General features: G+C 39.6%; 1 protein-coding gene across 5 annotated transcripts in view; it reads left to right on the forward strand.

Annotated features, from left to right (window-relative positions):
* LOC124857758 (cadherin-6-like) overlaps nucleotides 1-21,574 on the forward strand; it is a 172,093-nt gene that overhangs the window by 95,620 nt on the left and 54,899 nt on the right. For all 5 annotated transcript variants that reach the window (XM_047349180.1, XM_047349177.1, XM_047349181.1 and 2 more), the window contains one exon: nucleotides 14,147-14,521. In XM_047349180.1, the coding sequence (XP_047205136.1) occupies nucleotides 14,285-14,521 (237 nt within the window). In that variant the 5' untranslated portion in view covers nucleotides 14,147-14,284. The remainder of the gene's footprint in view (nucleotides 1-14,146; nucleotides 14,522-21,574) is intronic.

Consider the following 21,574-nt stretch of genomic DNA (forward strand, 5'->3'; position numbering starts at 1 on the left):
TTCCTGCACAAACATATCCTGTACGGTGGTGGAGTTGTGATGATATGCTGTGTGCAATCCCGAGCACAGCAGCAAATCTACAATAGAATGACTAAAAAATAAAAGAATCAAGGTGTTGCAATGGTCCAGTCAAAGTCCAGAACTGTTGGTTTTACCACAGAGCTAAGCAGAAACGAATTTCTGCAAACCAGAATGAACTGAAGTAATGTTGGAAGCAATGTTGGAAAGAAGAGTGGAGCCCAATTTCTCCATAATGATATGACTGATGAGACTGAAAACAACTGCTGGTAATTATTGTTGCTTAAGGTGGTTTTACAAGCTATTGGATCATGAGGTTAACTGTAGAACCTTTACCATCTATTCTCATGGTGGTATAAATTACCTTAGGTCTGTTTGGCTTGTTAACATTCTACACTTTTACATTTTTTGAAAGAAATGTAAGCCTATTCCTTCTTTCCTCAGGTGTGGAATTAGTTTGTGCCTAAACATCCAATAACATCCGTTAACTGGAATCATTTCAGTGAGGCTGAGTGTTTGTGTCTTTCAGGGAATCTTAATGTGTAATTTAGAAGCATAGAGAGGAGACTTGTTGCACCAGTAACTAAATTCCAGTGTTGTTGCACTGAATCCTAATTTGGACTAAGAATCCTCTGGTGTTTTGCTCCATTGTGCTGGAGTCGGAAATTTCATTCCTGCTTTGCATTCCAGTTTCACCAGAGGTTTTTAGTATTTTATGATGATGATTTTTCTCTCCTCAATCAGACTTATTTTTTGCTGAATTTCCGCCCGTCTGAGTGAAATCCCTTTGTAGTGATCCATGTTTCTGTGGTAAGTGAGTGGGGTGAAGTCATTTCCTACACAATGCGACACTCTGTCTAGACACAGCTAAACAATAGATCAATATATATATTGATGAGTTTTGAAGGCATATTTGTGTTTTGGAGCATCAGAGAATATGTGCAACTACAACAAACAATGTTGAGTTTTCTTCATGATGCACCAGTCAAGCGGTCAAATATCCTGTGATCGGCTTTGATTAATTATTAGCAGGTAGAATACTAAGATGTTTCATTGAATGCATCAAAACTATAGGAATTACAACCCATTTCTGTCTATACATCAAACAGAATGTGCTTTGATGCACTTTTTTGACGTTCATTTAAGCCAGACAGAGGTTAAAGGGCATGTATAATTTCCCTTTTTATTTCTGTTCAGGCTTGTATCCAATGATGGTTACAATTATTTAATGTCTCAAATTGAGAAGACCTTTGGCTGCTAAGAAAGCAAAGGTTACCAAAGAGCAAAGACAATACATTTTAAATGCTGATCTCTAGGATGAATGCAAACCACGAGGTCCAACGAAAACAAAGTAGTGATGGCCAAATTTCCAGCTTGAACTTCATATTCAGAAGTTGAACATGTATATTGATACCTATCCAGAGAGAAAGATGCAGTCAGGAGACATGTTGTCTCGTAGCAGTAATTTAGAGATTTGACAAACTGGCATCCTAACCAGAGATTTAAAAGTGTTTTGTTGTGAGCCCCATTAGTCTCCTAGTCCCCCACTAGTAGAATGACTAGTTGTGACAAAAACTGTTAGTAGAAACACAATACTTCTGACAGTATTCACAGATCTTGTAACCTTTGCTCCAGTTCTGACCAGCATTGTTAACCAAATGCACATAGGTGTCTGCTTACCAATTTCTCCAAACAGCTGTTTGCAGAAAAATTTATATTTGTGAGCTGTGCGGTGTTGCTGCAACTCTCCCTTTTCTCTGTATAATCAGTCCATGATTTTACCCCCGGTGTAATTGCGCTACAGTGATGCTGCTGTTCAAAACGAGGACAGTCACACCACTTAAACTCTGTAAACCCAGTTAAAGTTAGTTTCCCCACAAAAGCATGATTTGCCATAAGAATCAGGCCATGCTAATGCTATCCTTGTATTTGTTGGAAGGTGAATATTCAGCTAGAGGCTGCAGTCAAATGTTCGCTCCTTCTCTTGGTTCAGACATGTAGTTAGTCACAGTTTAAGCTAATTATTGTGGATAAAAATAAAGAACAATTATTGATTTAACTGCATCTGCAGACATCAGTAGACATTTAGACTTATAAATCATACATTAAAAGTGACAACCGCTGTAAAAAGTATTTCCTTGATTATTTTTATGCTCACAAACATCGGTCATCTCTCTCAGTCTTGGGTCGTTTCCTTAAATCCAATATTCTAATTGTTTCACAATGCTGGGGCTAAAGTGTTTTCAATCATAGACTTTTTGGATGGATGACAAGAGCTCATAGAGCTCACCCACATTTCCTACATAGAGGATCTTTGGATCCAAAGTGCTCAATTCAACCTTTTGTCATTCGACACATTCCTGTTAGAGATCTATTTTGTCAATAAAACATTACGGATGCTACGTCATTAACTTTATATGGCAGTGCTTCCTTTATTGATGGGTGAGACTCAAAAAGCTCATGTTATGTTAGAAAGTATGTTTTAAAATTACTTTTATAGTTTGAGAAACGACTGAAAGGCCGATTGGTATCCATGGTTCATACTTTAAAAAAAAATTTTTTTTTGGCTTACATATATAATATTTGGCCTTTTAAGGAGATGCTTTGATGTCGGATCCAAAGCCAGTTATTCTTTTAAGGAACCTGCAGCACATTCTTTCTATTTTATGTCACAGTGAAAGAAAATGGACCCGGTCAAACCCAGAGGTGGCAGTTAATGGCCAGGAAAAACCTGATGGATACATATCTCTAGTTTTGTTTTAGGTTTTGATTCAGTTTTTGCAACAATAATAGAAAAATAGCTTCTCCTTGGATTTGTGGAACAAAAGTTCATCCAGCTGCTCTGTTTTGGATGTATTCAACGGGGAACGCCGTTGTGAACCACTAACCCACATGGGCAATGAGACAAATGGGAAGCCCCGGATTTGGGTCGAGTGCATTTCCGCCCGAGATTCGAGCTGCATAAAACGGGGCGTGAATGACACACAGTCGGAATCAAACCAGCAGGATGAAGCGAGGATGACTGATGGAGCAACCTACTGCAGACACCTCCGGACATTAGCAGCCTTTAAGGGTCTCCTCTGTGGATTGTAATATTACCTGTGGCTCCGATCCCCCACCCCCCTTCCTCCCCTGTCTTCTCCGCTGCTCGACCCCTGGCTGACATTCTCCTTTCTCACTTTTAATTGCACCCGAGGGAATTTTTGTGGGTTGCTGTGGAAGTCTCCGGCTCAACAGGCGCACCGGGGTGCTTTTTGCAGTGTTGCTCATACCCCTCGTTAATGGGGGTTCGGTTGGTTGGGTGGAACTGGAGTAGAAGCCGGGCAAAGTGGAGCAAAAAAAACTCATAATTAGGTTTAAAATACTGGGAAAAAATGCCACCCAGTTTTATTGTGCAACAGCGGACCTGCAGTGGGAAGGCCATTAGCTGGCCAGATCCAATATATATCGATGAACACATTTGGGCAACGTGTATTGTCCCAATCTCTATCCTGACGCTTCGCTGTTCGATACGACCGATAGATACGTTTAATAAATAACTGCTCTGATTCTAAAACGTTATCTATTTTGTTTTTCAGCGAGGAGTCATTCAGAAACTGGCAGCAGACACATTAATCTCCACAATGCATGAGTCTTATTGCTGAGTGCCAACTCCACACAATCTGTGACAGGCAATTTAAAGCAATTTACTTTTTTTCAATTTTTCATCAAGCTTTTTTTTTTTTTTTTAATGCAATCAAACAGCACATGATATGAAGCGAAGGCGAGACAAAGAGGGAGAAAATAAAGGCAGCCTCGTCTGGTTGTAAACACTGCCTCTTAACTGAGAGAATATAATTATGGTGTCATGTTCTATTACACACCTTCATTATGACGATGGTGCTCCCTTAGAAACCCAACATGGGAAGATGAGACCTGTGGCTGTTTAAAAATAAAAAACTTGCCTGGAGCTCCTTTCAAACGAGGAAGACTGCTCGAACATGAGCACCCCCTCGGTTTCATTGAGCTCGTCATGGTTACAGAGGCTGTTTGGATGGTTCTTCAAACACTCTTCGCTCCTTGTTTTGTCTACACCGCATGAAACAAATCCTGTCCAACAAAAACACACTTAATGAAACTTTATAATCCTGAAGCTGATTCCAAAAAAATTGATTTATATTAAATGTACATCGTTAAGAAGATTTATAAAAGTTGCATTAGTTTTCTTTAAATGTTATTCAAATTACAGTTGATGAGAATTAAAATGGAGTTAGTAACAGCAGAGCCCAAAGCAACATTTTTGTTCAGATTTATTTTACAGGACAAATTTCAATAGTTGCACAAGGAAATGTTGTATAAATGTAAAAGCAACTGTACAACTTAATTTAAAATTTAAAAAATCACGATTAAAAATAAGTGTAAAAATGGTAAATATGAATGTTAAAAAAAATGCAATTAGTAAAAAAAAAAAAAAAAAGGAAACAATACCTCTGTAGACTTTGTTTAGGTCACTAAATAATGTTTCATGAAGCTCTATCTTCATTTAATGGCTGGGAGAGTTTTGTTTGGGTTTTAGGAGGCTCATAGTATCAGCAGTTTGGTCTTTTGATAACTTTTTCATGGTGAAATCCATGAGTTACCAAACTCACCATGTTGGTTTGGTCTTTCTAGAAAAACTGTTAGCTTGGCATCTGGCCCCAGAGATTAATTCCAGTGTGATGACCATCTCTGTCCTAAACACACCAACAAACCTAATTTTCTCTACTGCAGTTTATCAAATAAAGGTTAAGCACTTTGACCTTGATGCATAATGGCGGCGCTCTTCTAATCACTTAATTTATTGTTGGATTTAAAACTTCTTGCAGCTCATTTTCTTGTATGGCCAGTGTTTTCTACAGCTTATTGTCATGTTAAATACAGATTCAGAAAGGGAAGAAATGTGTTTGAATATGTCTCTAGACAGAAAACCAGACATTATTATTAGCCATAACAATGACTGGTGCATTTCTAATTGAATATTTACTGATGTTAGAAGTTGACTTTTGGTAGGTCAGGAAAGACTGTTACCACCGCATTAGTTGTAGACCGTGTTGGGTGGGTATGAGTTAGTTTCTCCACTTTTACAATTTATTTTAATTTAGTTTAATTAAGTTATTAAGTTTTCATTCTTATGTTTCTGTGAAATTGCATAATTTCCATCCAAGTCATAAGAAAGCCCTCTACTGTCTTTCTTTTGTCTTCACATTTGTTCATCAAGAATGTGAAGAGGCAAGCTTTGTGTCTTGGCAACCAGCAAACATGGTGTTCTTTACCAGCCTTGACATTTTGTGACATTGCAGAATATAGCTTTAGCTGACTTCATCGTAGTCTTTTGTCAGGAGACCTATTGGGGCGTGGGGGCTTGTACAACTAGGTGTTTTACAAATGTGGTCAAGGGGTGACGGTTCCTCGGGAACGTCGAATTTCCGGCAAATGCATCAGCTTTTCCGCTGTGACATTGTGAAGAAATCCACTGGAAAAGGGACAGTTTGCCAGCGCAGAGGGACTCTAGGTAGAAAGCTTCCCCAGACTACCCCAGAGACCGGCTGGTATTTCCAACCACACTGAAGCCCTACAGCAAATCAATAGCTCAGAGTCCCACACGCTTCTCCAGCGCGTCAATTAAGTAAATTCATAAAGTCGAGTGTGCTGGGAGCTGGAGGAGGGAAATGAAAAAAGCTAAAAGTAGAGTGAAGAGGAGAGTAGGGAAGATTCATCGAACAAATTTGGATACGAAACACTCGTTCCATGTGAGCCAGCTGGATTTCAGAGAAGGTAGAAAGTTCTGTTCAGAGACCTTTCTTCCTCTGTGGGCATTATTAAGAAGCCTGACAATCCATCTCACTTTCACCTGCCTCCATCAGCACACGGACTGTTGACCCGCAAGTCTCTCCTCCCCCCATTGCTGTGCTGATCCAGGCAGAGGACACATGCAAAGTGACTGGCTTTCAGCAAAGAGCCCTGCGATAATGCATATCAGCTCAGGCCTATGCAAGCAAAGGAGGCAGCAGCACCAGCAGCAGGGGGGAAGGGGATGGAGATACGGAGGGAGGAGACCTATAAAGTGCAACGCATGAGGGAAAAGAGAAAGAGGGGACCTAACCCTCAGCTTCAATTTGCCTCATAAGGGGAAAGCAGGGCATGCCTTAACTGCCTCTGGAAGACAGGTAGAGTAATGGATGGGCCGGTCTCAGCTCCTGACTGCTGACGCTGCTCTGACAGGACGTTTTTAACTCTCCTTCAAACAGTCTTCTCACCCGTTTGCCCCCTTAGTGTTGTCACGGTAACTACATCTGATGTCCGACTTTTAAGCACCTGCCTTATGAATGCTGAAGCTCCTCTTTCACCGTCTTAACTGGAGGGCATGGACAAACTGCAGGAACAGGTTGTATTAAAGTCTTCAAAAGAGACCTCTTAAAACGGGTTCCTGTGTCTTTTCTTTTTTTTTGTTTTTTTTGTTTTTGTTTTTTAGTATTGATTATTTCCACCTTTGAAGCACTGACCCTCGTTTCAAAAAGACATCTTGGTACCAACGTTTGCTGGGCAAAAGTGTACGATACTGAAGAGACCAGTAACTAATTTAAACTTTGTTAGCCTTTTCTGTATACACCTTCCCAACTCTGCCTACAGCTTTTCTGAGGGACTGAGATGTTATCTCCACTCCAGGACACTGTCTTTGTTGTCCGTAAACCACTTTGAGACTAATCTAGGTGTATGGTTGGGTTCATTGACCATTTGGAAAGACCACCTTGTGTCCAAGCTTTAACGTCCTGGCTGATATTTGGAGATGGTGTTTCAATATTTTCACATAATGTTCTTTCCTCATGATGCCATCTGTTTTGTACCTGCCCTTCTTTCTCCCGTATTCCTCCAAATTTAACAAAAACGTCAATTCTGGTGTTATCAGACCAGAGGATGTGGAGCTAAATTAGTCTCAAAAAGATCCACAAGCGTACAACAAGATTTGTAAGTGTACAACATAACATATATTCATAAATGTGTGTTACCTGGTGGCGTTTGTGGCTGGATTGCCAGTGAGAAATAATAGTAAAGGCAGAGGAAGGTGGAAGTAGCAGTTGGCTTATTCAGGCACACACCATTCAGCCTAACAGCATCAAGCCTCTTTAACAAGACACAATTGCAACCTTAAATAGGCACAGCTGATAAAGGACTTAACCATTCTTTACATGGAATTTGACATTTCACAACTTCCAACTCAAACATACAGGGGTTGGATAATGAAACTGAAACACCTGTCATTTTAGTGTGGGAGGTTTCATGGCTAAATTGGACCAGCCTGGTAGCCAGTCTTCATTGATTGCACATTGCACCAGTAAGAGCAGAGTGTGAAGGTTCAATTAGCAGGGTAAGAGCACAGTTTTGCACAAAATATTGAAATGCACACAACATTATGGGTGACCTACCAGAGTTCAAAAGAGGACAAATTGTTGGTGCACGTCTTGCTGGCGCATCTGTGACCAAGACAGCAAGTCTTTGTTATGTATCAAGAGCCACGGTATCCAGGGTAATGTCAGCATACCACCAAGAAGGACGAACCACATCCAACAGGATTAACTGTGGACGCAAGAGGAAGCTGTCTGAAAGGGATGTTCGGGTGCTAACCCGGATTGTATCTAAAAAACACAAAACCACGGCTGCCCAAATCACGGCAGAATTAAATGTGCACCTCAACTCTCCTGTTTCCACCAGAACTGTCCGTCGGGAGCTCCACAGGGTCAATATACACAACCGGGCTGCTATAGCCAAACCTTTGGTCACTCATGCCAATGCCAAACGTCAGTTTCAATGGTGCAAGGAGCACAAATCTTGGGCTGTGGACAATGTGAAACATGTATTGTTCTCTGATGAGTCCACCGTTACTGTTTTCACCCCATCTGGGAGAGTTACGGTGTGGAGAAGTCCCAAAGAAGCGTACCACCCAGACTGTTGCATGCCCAGAGTGAAGCATGGGGGTGGATCAGTGATGGTTTGGGCTGCCATATCATGGCATTCCCTTGGCCCAATACTTGTGCAAGATGGGCGCGTCACTGCCAAGGACTACCGAACCATTCTTGAGGACCATGTGCATCCAATGGTTCAAACATTGTATCCTGAAGGCGGTGCCGTGTATCAGGATGACAATGCACCAATACACACAGCAAGACTGGTGAAAGATTGGATTGATGAACATGAAAGTGAAGTTGAACATCTCCCATGACCTGCACAGTCACCAGATCTAAATATTATTGAGCCACTTTGGGGTGTTTTGGAGGAGCGAGTCAGGAAACGTTTTCTTCCACCAGTGTCACGTAGTGACCTGGCCACTATCCTGCAAGAAGAATGGCTTAAAATCCCTCTGACCACTGTGCAGGACTTGTATATGTCATTCCCAAGACGAATTGACGCTGTATTGGCTGCAAAAGGAGGCCCTACACCATACTAATAAATTATTGTGGTCTAAAACCAGGTTTCAGTTTCATTGTCCAACCCCTGTACATTTGATGAAATATATACATATTCCCCCTTACTTTTTATAAATATTTTATATTTTTTAAACCTACACACCCAAACACCATAAAACCTCACAACTACTAAGTGCACAAATCCCCCCACATTTTCCATTGTCTCTCCCGGAACCTATAAATGGTGTCTAGACCCCTGGGGAAGTATTTGTCCAAACACCCTGGAGAGGACACAGAAAAGACAGGTGAGTTACTTTCTTAGCACAACACTTCTCCTTCACTCACACTTTTAACAGATTTTACACAAACATTTGCTCAAGTTTCAAAACAGTAGACCTTATTTGCTCTGAATAACAATTCTCCTTTCAGAGACACCCACCCCACTTCTTATCGAGGAGCAGCTGTGCAGAGCCTGGAACAAAAGGCTACATGCTCATTATTAAAATACTCAATAAATATTCAATAAAAAGTTAAAACTTGTGTGCAAATGATTATGTGCAAATCCATGCCTAAAGTGCAGTGCTAAATAAAGTTTGTTAAAGTGCTAAATGCTTTTAATAAAGTGCAAAGGTGCTCTTAAAGTGCTATGAATTACTTAAATAAGGATAGTCCCAAGTAATGAAGACCTCTTCATTACAATGTGTATGACACAATGCATAAATGAGTATTTCAGTATTCACAAAAGTGTTAATAGTTTGTCAAATTTACACTATTCAAACTGTACCAGTAGTAATACACGACGCATACAAATCGGCAAATGTACGTGCACGAATCGCCAGTTGCGAACGGATCGGTCAACGCGATCGTACGAATCAGCTTTCCTCTGCTTACGACTTTTGAGACTTTCTTACAGCACAGAGTGATTCACTGATGTAATGCTGCGTTCAAGGCTGGAGAAAAGCTCGGATATCTGAGCATTACCAGATTTACTGGGATATTGGAAATTCCATATTTTTGACTTGACCCAGTTGCCCAAAAACATCTGTATTAAAACATGCACTTAACATTACTGAATTCTAAAAGTGTTAGTTAATTTCAGCTGTACAGTGTAAAAAATAAATGTAAATGGGTAGGTTCTTCTTTTTCTGAAATAATAAGTCCATCTTGCGACAACGCTTTGCCTCTATCATGGGACAGAGTGCACACGATGGCGAGTGTTGTGCCAAAAGCGCATCCCCTGTTAGAGCAATAGACACTTATGGATGTTACACAACTTTCTACATCACACGTGTACTCTGAGCTACTGGTTTGAGCTTCATAATTACCTTATAGCTTATGTTTTCCTGTTTGGTTCAGAATTTAGTCCAGGTTTGACCACTACAGGTATTGTGCTTTTTATCTAAGCTAGCCCAAATCTCAAAACTTCCTTGAAAGTAAATTTTTGTCTGCGCTTTCACAAATGAAACGAATATTTCAAAAAACTGTTTTTAAATAGTTTCTCTTCAGTTTCAAATAATCCTGTTTCAGTTTGATCTTTCAAAGTAAAGAACATTAAAGGCAGTTCAAACCACTTAAACAGACATAAAAATGTGTCTCATATTTATATAAACTAGCGTAATTTGCCTCCCACACCACCATAATTTTACACATTGCTTAGACTCTGTGACTCCCACTCTCCATTGACTGGACATGCGAATCAGTGCTAGAAAAGTCCACATACCTCAACCCCCTCTCAAGTGCTTGTGCTGTCCCCAAGGCTGTGCCACCCTGGGTGGCGAGCCAGATTGCCCATATCAAAAATCGTAACTAGCATCAGAACATTGATTCTAGTTGTGAAGAGCATTCAAGACACCAGCTGCCTTACAAAGGAAGAGGTGGTTGGAAGGGATGTTTATAGTGATGTAATGATGTAGCACCTAGCTGCTTCTCTGGCTGTGGAAAACCACTCCTGCCCTTTACATCTGGTATCGTCCCAGTTAGAAACAGACTCTAGCAGCAGCCCTGGTTTAGCATTGGGAAAACTCTAAAGGACACTTGAGGGTTCTCAAATGCCATCGCACAATGCAGTGCTGTTATCTAGTCGTTTTCTCATGGTCTGAATGAAGCTACAAAAGCTTCATTCAGACCATGAATTGGTACCACGACTAGTAAAAGAAAACTGAAACCACCAGTTGTTGTTTTTCTACTTTCTGTTTTTAATCTTTGTAAGGTCTTTTTATTTTTCTTTCTTTCTTGGTGTTTCTTTCATTCTGTCTTGTGTAGCTCATGTGCAGCAGTTTTTGAGCTGCTGTTTTGGAAAAATGTTTTTTCTGAAGGTCCACACTTTAAGGGCCGTGTTAGAGCAGCAAAAGAAAGCAAAGAAATAAATGACAAATCATAGACGACCGTCTTTAGGTTCTGTTGGGCTTTGTGCCTCTGATAAACTCCGATGGGGTTTGTGGGTGTGAAGTAAACAAAGTCAGTCAAAATGTCTTTCAAAATCATTGCTGGAGGAACAGACAAGAGCCATAATAATAGCTGAAAATGCACAAGTGTATCAAACTCTCCATTATGTTTTGAACCACTGTAAACAGCTTGACAAACTGGCACTGTGGCGAAATATGCAGCTTGTTTTGTTTAACGGGCCTACAAAGACTCCCAGCTGACATCAAACCCCATACAGAAGTTGGTACAAAGCTGTCCCAGTCGATGTGGGGAGGCGTCTGCGAGTTTAAATCTCAGCGGTTGTCCTGTGTGAGATTGCTTGTTGGTTTTTCTGCTCTGCACTATCAGATTTCTTTAGATTCTAGATGAAACTGTGGAGTTCTGACAAGCAGCACTGCTTCTTCTCCCCTCAGCCAGGACCTTCCTTCTCGCTTCCCGCTCCATTTGCCCACCGCCCTCCCCCTCCATTCAGTATGTCTGGCTCCGCTCCTGCATGCAGGTCAGGGCACTTAATTCTTGTCCAGAGACGTCCTTTCTACGTTGCTCAACATGCCGTGCGAGGGAAGCCAACCAGACTGAACCCGCGTGATACGGGAGAATGTTGCAAACGCTCCCCAACGGACCAACAGATAACCCTCCTCCCAAACCACAGCTGAGGAACGCTGGCGGCCTGGATATCGCCCAGCCGTCGAGGCATAATGAGAACAAAAGCATAATACATGGCCGCCTTTCTCTTCTTCACCCCCGCCCGCCTTCCTCTCCATGCTCCATCCTGTTATCCATCTTGTTCCATGTCCTTCTTTTTCTTGCTGACAACTGGCCTCAAACGGTCATTCCTTTATCTCTACAGTAATCCCACAGCAAAGACATCCAGTTCTGCATGTTCTCTGTAGCGGTTCTGCTGAAGGAGATTTGTTAAAAACAGGGATGCACCGATTATGGTTTTAATTTCAGATTTATTTTTTTTCAATCAGGATTCCTTTGTGTTGCAATTCTCCAACAAACCTTCTTTCAAACCACTTAAATCTCAAACTATAACAGGACAAACATGTTTTGTTTAAGTCGGTATTTTAATTAAACTGCAGCAATGTGCATCAAATCCTGTTGAAATGGCACCGGGGACAACAAAGAGAAGTCTCAGCCAGCATGTTACTGATACTGAGGAGTAACAGGAGCAGCAGAAAGGCCTCTATAGAAAGTCCTTTGCTGTTTTTCAGTTCCTCACCCTGTATATTTGTTCACTGTATAAGAGACTAATTTGTTGACAGCCAGGTGGTTTTGCATTTCAAACACTACTGGATTGCTGCTCTGTGTTTAGTATTTTCAGTCATTCACATTTAAATAGGTACCAGCAGGAGACTCCATCATGCACTCAGTCTGAGGTGATCGGTTTCATGTTTTTTCTATTTTTGGCTGAAAATGTGTCTTAATTAACATAATCTATCTTTATAAACAATGTTCATAAATTTTCAGACACAAATCGGATTTTACTGTATCCACACAAGCATAAACTGCGTCAATAACTTTCTCACAGCCTTCAATAAAAAGAAATGATGGTTATTACCAATGAAAGATAATAGATGCCTTTCATTTTACAGTTTGAGTTTCAGCTTCTGTGTAAATAGTTTAGAAGTAACCAGCTTTTTATGTTGTTTACAGTTGAGCCCAAAAATATCCTAACCCCTGGATTCAACATTATTTTCATTCAATCAAGTGTTTGTTTGTTTCCGAGAGGAAAAATGGCAGGCATCTCCTAAAAGATAAGAAAACATTGTAGGAGAGTCCATTTTAAAACATGTCTCTCTATATTTTAACATGCGTATTTATGCCCTTTCCAATAATCGATAGAAACATTTTAATGGGAATCACAGCAAGGAAACCCGTCCCATAAATGCTGAGCAGCATTTTGCTTATTTCCACTGATAGGTCGATAATTTATCTTTGGTTGAGAGCTCCAGGTCTTTGAGGTTGGAACACCCTCCTTGCCATCACCCTAATCTTTAGCTCCCTCCTCAGATTGGTTATTCCAGACTGAAGTCAGCATTCTAGCTGGGCTGCTCCAAAACATTAATTTTACTTGCAGTCAGAAACTACATTGGTAAAAATTAAAAAGATTAGCCTGAACATTTTTATAAGCTGTAATCAGATCTATAATCACAGAAATATTATATCGTAAAATTTAATATGTGAGATCTAAATATTTTTTGATTGAGGTGGTCGGGAGGAAATGGGACAGCAGATACAAAATGGAGTGTGATTTTGTGAGTTCACAAAATGACACACAGCTTAACAGTGTTCTTTTAGTAGCTCCTTCCAGCTCCTGATTTAGTTATACTTATAGTTAACATTATATAGGTACAACAAATAGCTCATTATAAGTCCTCCTCACTCAGATGGATCCCATAATAAAAATTAGTGGCTGTACTTTGTTGCAAACAAGAACGGGGGTGAAAAAAAAACTAATATTAGGAAAAACTACATATTTTAGGTCTGGTTCTACCAGCCAGTCAAGCTGAAAACTGACTCTGGTCACAAACATCTACTTGTAATTTGTATTAACAAAACTTGTCAGAGTATAAAGACACGATGCTGTAATCTCAGCCGTAGACTTCATAAGGTGTCGATTCAAGGGTTTAATCCAGCTCTCACCATGCTGTACAAGATGTAAGTCCAATACACGCATGTGCAAGACGTCTAATCTGATATTTATCCAGTTAGGCAGCCGGCCTGTCAGTCAGTTAACTGACAGTTGGTGTGTGCACCTGAATCTGTATCAGAGTTTATGTGGATGTGACTTCATTTCTGTCTTGTGTTTTCCTGTTTCTTCATATTTCAAACTCTTTAGCCTTGAGTGTTATTACGTAAACATTTAATATTTCCTGCTAAACAAAGAGAAACTAGATTGCCAAACTTAAATGAGATGTTGAGAAGAAATAAACTATGAATAAAAATGTAATGAATCTGCTGTTGGGCTCTGGCCACATTTAGACTCAGAGCATCCTTTTAAAACTGATAAATATACAATAATCAGGTTTCACTAATATGGAAAATAAAAGACTTTTATTTAGAAATTAAAATATGAAGAATTTTTAGGATTTCAAACCTGGTTGCAAAGTATTTCCACAGATCTCACTCTGTTGCGTTTTGGTCTTTTGGGCTTGATCCTTGTTCAGTTTCACCTGTCCTGCGTCTTTAAATGCCATTGGAACCACTCTGCTGCAGGAACAAATTGCTGTTTCTCCACCCAGCATTCACGGCATGTTTGTCTGTGTATCTTCGTTTAGGTGCTGATTGCCGACCAATGTGAGTCCGAGCGGCCTTTCCTGCCTCAGCTGATTGCAGAATGACAACCGAGCTGATACTCTGACCAACAATCGGCGGACACCGGGGGGAATAAGATTGAGGTTTGTTGTTGTGTTGCCATGGATCGAAGGAAACTTTGTGGTCTTATGATGCTGTGGGCCGTGGTCCACCTCAGCTCTCCGGGTTACAGCCTCAGGGCCCTGCGAAGGACTACAGGGGGGCGGAGAGGGTCGACGGGCCTGACGGGACAGGATGCCAACGGAGTCCCGCTCAGACGCTCTAAACGAGGGTGGATGTGGAACCAGTTCTTTCTGTTGGAGGAGTACACTGGGACGGACATGCAGTATGTGGGAAAGGTAAATCTCTTCTTCTGTTGCTTCCATTGCATGTTTCCCTTCAGACAAGATGGTACGGCCTGGTTGATAATAGAGCTTTGATTTGTTTTACTAAACAGTAATATAATACCTGGAACCAGCAATCTTGAAGGATGCTCATTCAGTTGTTTTATTTTAGTGTTTGGGCTTTGTTAGACATACCTGCCAAAAAAAAAAGAATGAATCGATTTGTTTTTACAGATTTGGTCAGGAGAAAATAATAAACTTCAGATTTTATTAACATGTTAAGGAGGTCATGATAATCTCTACCTGTTTTTACCAACCAGGTAAGCAAACAGCCATCTACAGTGAAGGACAACAAAGTCTTAGAGAGAACATCAATAAGCTCTGATCTCAGCTCCATAGAAAATAATGTAGGCAGAGTTGAAAAGGTGTGTGTGAGCAAGGAGGCCTTACAAACCTGGCCCAGTTACACCGGTTCTGTCAGCATGAATGGACCAAAATTCCAGCATTATTGAGAGAAGATTTTGGAAGGAAACACAAATATTTGACAGAAGGCAAAAAGTTTAAAAGACACTTCAATCAAAGACTTGGGAAATGTATGCAAATTCTGGGTGTGAAGAAAGTGTAAAATAAATCTCTAAATATTCTGTCATTATTCTGACATTTACCAAATAGGAATACATTTTGTTAATCCTAACTGACCTAAAACGGGAAACGTTTAGTCTGGTGGTTTTCTTTTTACAGTGTATGTAAATATCTGGTTTCAACTGTATGTTAAAATTATTCAAACGTTGCTTGTGATTATAAGTGCCAGGGGATCTGCTTCTTTACCTCTTGTGATGTCATCGACCCAAATACACACAGAACAGAATTAATAGAGTTTTTTCTTTGGTTTCTCTTTTTAAAAGTTTTTTTGTTTATACAATTGTGCATTAATTAAGGTAAAAAAAAAAGTCCATCAGTGGATGATATCCTTAAGAAGATGAGGACTGAAAAAAGATGAAAAATCAAAGTTCAAGGAAAATCTCGTGGAAAATCAGAAAGTTGGGAGAACTGTTGATTAGGACCACCTTTAAAGATTACTGGAAACAAATGGATGACTGTGGTTGGAAAACACAGAAGTCACCAAACCTGCTTTAGTGTGATGGGAGTGAAAAAGAAAATGTTTTGCCTTGACGTTTTGACGTCTTCCTTACTTGACGTTTTTACAATGCTTTTCTGTTTTATTTGCGCCAGCTCCGAACTTTAGACACAGCTGAGTGGGAACCACTAACATCTTTTTGCCACACTCCGTTGAACTGCTTTCTGAGTTTTATAATCCTTTCCATTATTTCAGCTGACAGCTCTATTGTTGTGGCTATACTTCCTGTCAGCAGCTTGTTTTGTCTACAAGTGCTTCGCTTTAAACTTTAGAACAGTTTGCATATTTACAATTCTGCAAATCTTCGTGTCAGAAATCTATTAGTTGTTAATTAGTTGTTATAGTCTGCAGTTTTTATCATATAGGTTTTTTCTTACTCTTGAGAAATGAAACGGCTGAAGGAAAATCTTTTACAAGGGACATGTTTGTTTTTCATCAGGGTTTGGATAACCAGGGTCCACATCTCTTTTGGTGCACCTGAGACAGTTTTTTTGTGTTGTACTTTGGGTCATGCAGAAAATAGTTGCTGAGTGTTCCCATGGCCATCCGTCATAGGGGCACAAGAAAAGAAGCAGCTTTCATGAGCAAAAGCTGTCTGGGTTTTCTAGGGGAGTCACAGTTGCTGTTTTAGATCATAATAAATAAAAAATATGCAATGTCTGGTCAATGCATATCTGTAAAGATAAGTGGCATTTTTTCTTACTATCTTATAAAAAAATGAATCACGTCATGTGTAGGGGTGTATCGGTGCAGGTATTCGTACTATCTGGTACAGCTTCGTTGGTTCAGTGTAATACCTGAACACATACAGAATGTCAATGTGCTAAATTAAGTGCTTATTGCAAGGTTCTGTAGGGCAACTTTAAAAAAATGACACCAGAACAAACCAGAGAGGACTCCCAGCTATGTTTTAACCATGATGAGGTACGTAGAGTACCTCGCTCTACACTAAACTTAGTTACTCACCTGAAACAACTTTAAGCTAAATGTAAACATCACAGGTACTGGAAAAAATTTGCCAAATCTGGCTACATCTAATCAGCCTAAACTACCTATTGTATAAAATCCAAGTCGGAGGGGATTTCCTCAACAGCTGCTCATGTTGCATTCAGGTACAGCTGGGACACTGGGTTGTCTAAATTCAAAAATGGACAAAAACGTATCTAAAACCATCCAGGCACTGGCTATGCCTGCTTATACTGTTTATTCATTTAAATAATCCAATCAAATCTCCAGTCAGTTTTATACTTTCCACTTTAAGTTTTGGAACATAATAAAATATAATTAATTTCAGAAATTGTAAAACATTATTTTACTGCTGACCAAAGTAAAAAGCAAAACAATACATACATTTTTATTTTTTTATCGTAATTGAAGCGTACCGAGATCCTAGAGAACTGTGATTTTTATGTTCCCTTACACCCCTACTGGAAATTTCCCTGCAGATTGTATTTGTGGAGAAAGGAGTGAGAAAACCCAATTGTCTGTGGAGCTCCATAACTCCAGAAATACCTTTCAGAGTTTAAACTGATCACAAAATGTTGGACTTTTCTGGTTTTTACTTGATCTCAGTTTAAATTCTTCAGAGTTTTATTCTTTATGAAATCTAAAAAATAAAATACTGTAATGTTCGGCTTAGAGAGTAATGATATCACACACTCCAGAATTGGACAATGTTCAGAACCATTTTGATTTAAACTAATCTCAGGCACAGAGTTTCATCTCCATGTGTACAAATGACATTAAAACGAAGGCATTCTGGTCTAATTTCACCCTGTGTGTCTCTTATTGCTGTAGTACTTAAGATTTTCTGTCAAATCAAAACACTGCAGAGTGATAGAAATATACATATGTGGCCACCAGAAAGTTCTTTCACTCATGGTTCAAGATTTTCTCCAGTGGAAATATTAGTTTGTTTGAGGCTTAAATTTGTGTTTGCTCTTTTGATCGAAGGAGCATAGGTATGGGGTAAGAACGCTGTCAAAAACAATGTGTGTAAAGACGGAAATGTGTGCATATTAGTCAATAGTTGTGCATAAGTAAAATCCAAAAGAGGTATTGTATATTTTCTCTATAAGAATACAAAATAAAATGTTACATCTTCAAGAAATTACAAACACAAAGTTCAAGTTTACACTTGTGGTTTATTCTTTATGAATACAATATGCTATAACAGTTTGTGAATACGATTTCTTTTCTTTGAGAATACGAATTTACATCAGCGACTTGGCGTCACGTGATCTCAGGTTGGTTAGTGGAGCACAGAGTTAGTCGATTCACGTTGCGCATGCGCTGTTACACTCCTCACCGCCAGTAAACGTAGTGCCAGAATGGTAGATAATTCAGTCTAAAAAGAATATTAGGAACAGAGCGGAGATAGGGGAGAAATCAAGAGTATTATAAATAAAGCATTGATCTTATTTTTATGAAATACAAAACTAAAACATTGAATATAGTGGGTGGAGTTATACAATGATGTACAGTAGGTGGCAGTATGCACCTCTGAATTTGTTGTGAACCGCCAGTAGTAGAAGAAGAAGAAGAAGCAGCAGCATGTGGATGAGGGGAAAACAGTAAAGGTGGACTCATCAGAGAACAGTACATGTTTCACATTGTCCACAGCCCAAGATTTGCCCTCCTTGCACCATTGAAACCGATGTTTGGCATTGGCGTGAGTGACCAAAGGTTTGGCTATAGTAGCCCGGCCGTGTATATTGACCCTGTGGAGCTCCCGACGGACAGTTCTGGTGGAAACAGGAGAGTTGAGGTGCACATTTAATTCTGCCGTGATTTGGGCAGCCGTGGTTTTATGTTTTTTGGATACAATCTGGGTTAGCACCCGAACATCCCTTTCAGACAGCTTCCTCTTGCGTCCACAGTTAATCCTGTTGGATGTGGTTTGTCCTTCTTGGTGGTATGCTGACATTACCCTGGATACCGTGGCTCTTGATACATCACAAAGCTACCAGGCTGGTCCAATTTAGCCATGAAACCTCCCACACTAAAATGACAGGTGTTTCAGTTTCATTGTCCAACCTCTGTATGTTATATTGCCAAAAGTATTGGGTCCCACCACCAAATCAATGGAGTCTGGTGTTCCAGTCACTTCCATGGCTGCAGGTGAATAAAGTTTGGTGTGGAGAAACTTGACTGGCCTGCAATGAGGACTGACCTCAACCTTTTTCAATATCTTTGGGATGAATTAGAGCAGATGCTGCAATTCTGGTTTTGTCAGCCTACTATGAACACACTCCTAAACCTTAAAGATGATGTTTACAGGATAGTTAAAGTTGCACTTTTAGCAATATAGTGTATGTAGATCTTAAGAATGTGCAAGTTAGCGTTGTTTTTGTAACAAAGAGTACACCATCAGAAGTGATTAAGACTGTTTTAATTTAAGCCACAAATACTTGACTTGTTAATGAGGCGTGTCAGCCAAGGAGGTCACCACTCTGGTTGTTTTTTTTAATGCTTTTTCCACTTTTAAGGCAGCCTAATTCTGTTTAGTTTAGTTTTTTCCTGTAATCTACTCTTCTTCAGCTAAAAGAAACAAGTTGGAAGACTGGATTGGGCTGTGCGAAAACATCAAAATGATAACCCCCCTTTCCCTGGTTGTTTTGGCTCAGCAACAAAAACCTACCAACCAGCTGGATCTATCTTCTATAAAGATGAATAGCTACAAACACAAGGCTCTCCTTTGTTTTTTATGAAGTGTAGATGTAGAAACAAAATCTAAAGTAACTTGTTTTGTTATGTTTTGAGCATTAAGCAGAAAGAAATGATTCACCCTGCTGTTCCATTAGCTTTTTTATCTGTTGTCATTTTGTACAGTAAGGTGATAATGGGTATCTCTGTAACATCCTCGGCCTTTACTACACATAAAAGAAAAATATTGCTATATTATAAAGTGTTTCAAAAGAGGTACTTGCCAAAGAAACCTAAACATACAAGCAGCCCTGGTCAGACATTTCCATAAAGTCATAATGGCCTTGAATGTCCTAATAATCAGCTTTATTAACCTACAATTGTTTAGTTTTACCATTATTCCTCCTGGTTGTGGTGATTATAGAACATGTAGTTTCAAAGATTTTACAAGTTTGCATTTATTGTGGATTTTCTCTAATCCACAGAGGTTAAAAATGTAAAATACAGGCTCAAATATATACATACACTCCAGGTAATATTTGGTTCAATGCCCCTTAGAGATGTGCACCTCAACCACACATGTTGTGTTGCCATCAAGCTTTTGGTATAATTATTCTCTGAATATTTGACCACTTTTCTGGTCTTCAAGCACGTCCAGAAATTTCTAACAGTGTCGAGGTTTAGGACTTTCCACAAACTTAATATTTGCGTGCTTCATCAATTACAAAATAAGTTTTGATGTTTACTTGGGATCATTGTGATGGAACAGCATCAAAGGAGAGGTAATGGTAAGCATGTCTAGGAACAACCCAGAAACCACCAGGGCTTTCTGTGAACACTAAAATGTCTCCCATGAGGAAACAGTAAAACCTTGTGCACACTTGCATAATGATCAGGACCCAAGTCTGTTTTTATTTCTTCCATCTGTCACAGACTTCTCAATCTAGGGAAACGATTCAGTCTTTTTCTGTTTAGCCTTCATGTTTTAGCAGGCCACACCCTATCTTGTTTGGAGTGCTTTACCAAATACAGACAAAACTTTTTCAATTTTCTCTAATTCGCCAAATATGGAGAGGACAGCCGGGCCGACCCCCAAATGACCAAGTAAGGTCAGGTACAGGGGACTTCAGTGGCCAAAATACTTCAGAACCTACTATACATTTGTCCCTACTTGTCGAAATCAGCAAATTCTGTGAGGATCTGTGTTTTGTGGCGGATTCCATTTTGTTTGTTACATTCCGCGATTCGGTCCACGTTTTCCGCATCAAAGGGCTCTACTCATACCCAGAAGCTGTTGCGCCATCAGTGGTAATGGTGTATTACTAAGTGTTAGTGAGGGCGAAGGAGGAGGACCATCTCCAGATGTTTCTATTTCTCCTCAAACAGCTAAGATTGTTGGAACATGGACCCTGCTGTGTTTCCCAACAGGACAATGATCCCAAACACACATCTAAACTGGTTCTTGAATGGATAAACAGGCTAATAAGACTGTAGAAATTGCCCCAAATATGAACCCTACCAAAGATTTGTGGATCATGCTTTAAAGCCGAGAAACCAACCAACTGATTCAAATGAACTTGACCAATTCTGCCAACAAGAGTAATCAAATATCTATTCTGAATAATAAGAAACTTGTTCGTGCCTTAAAAAAGTGTTTGCTTTCTCTACAGCTTGCTATCTGACTTTGATGGACTTTGTGGAGATATTTATATACACTAAAAACATCCCCAAAGCCACCTAGACATTCAATGATTTACAAACACCAGAATGGTTTTGGAAAGACTCACTCCACATATATGGCTCTGCTTCATCTGGTTGACAAAGTTATCTCTGCACTTGAAAGTAATGGATTCTTTTGTAGTATTTTAATTGATCTTTCAGAAATATTTGATACTGTGAATCATCATATGTTAATGGACAACATTTATAAGTATGGATGTCATTGTGTTATGTACAAATGGTTAAATAGCTTTTGTTGCAATAGGCAGCAGTTTGTTAGCTTTAAGGGATGCAATTCTAACAGAGCTAAGAAACTTTGTGGAGTTCCTCAAGGCAACATTCTTGGGCCATTGTTATTTCTGTTTAACATAAATGATTTCTCAAATGTTTCTAATATGTTTGCAGATGATGCAACCCTGCCTTCTCCCATTCACATTTTGATTCACCTTTGAAGGATGCTAATCTTGTTCTGAGTGCCTGTGTTTAATGATTTAGATAAAATAAGCTATCATTTACATTGGTAAAAAGGTTGTATTTTGAAAAAATGTTCAAAGATTATTGATGGC

Source organism: Girardinichthys multiradiatus, chromosome 21 (genome assembly GCF_021462225.1).
Source record: "Girardinichthys multiradiatus isolate DD_20200921_A chromosome 21, DD_fGirMul_XY1, whole genome shotgun sequence".
Classification (NCBI taxonomy): domain Eukaryota; kingdom Metazoa; phylum Chordata; class Actinopteri; order Cyprinodontiformes; family Goodeidae; genus Girardinichthys; species Girardinichthys multiradiatus.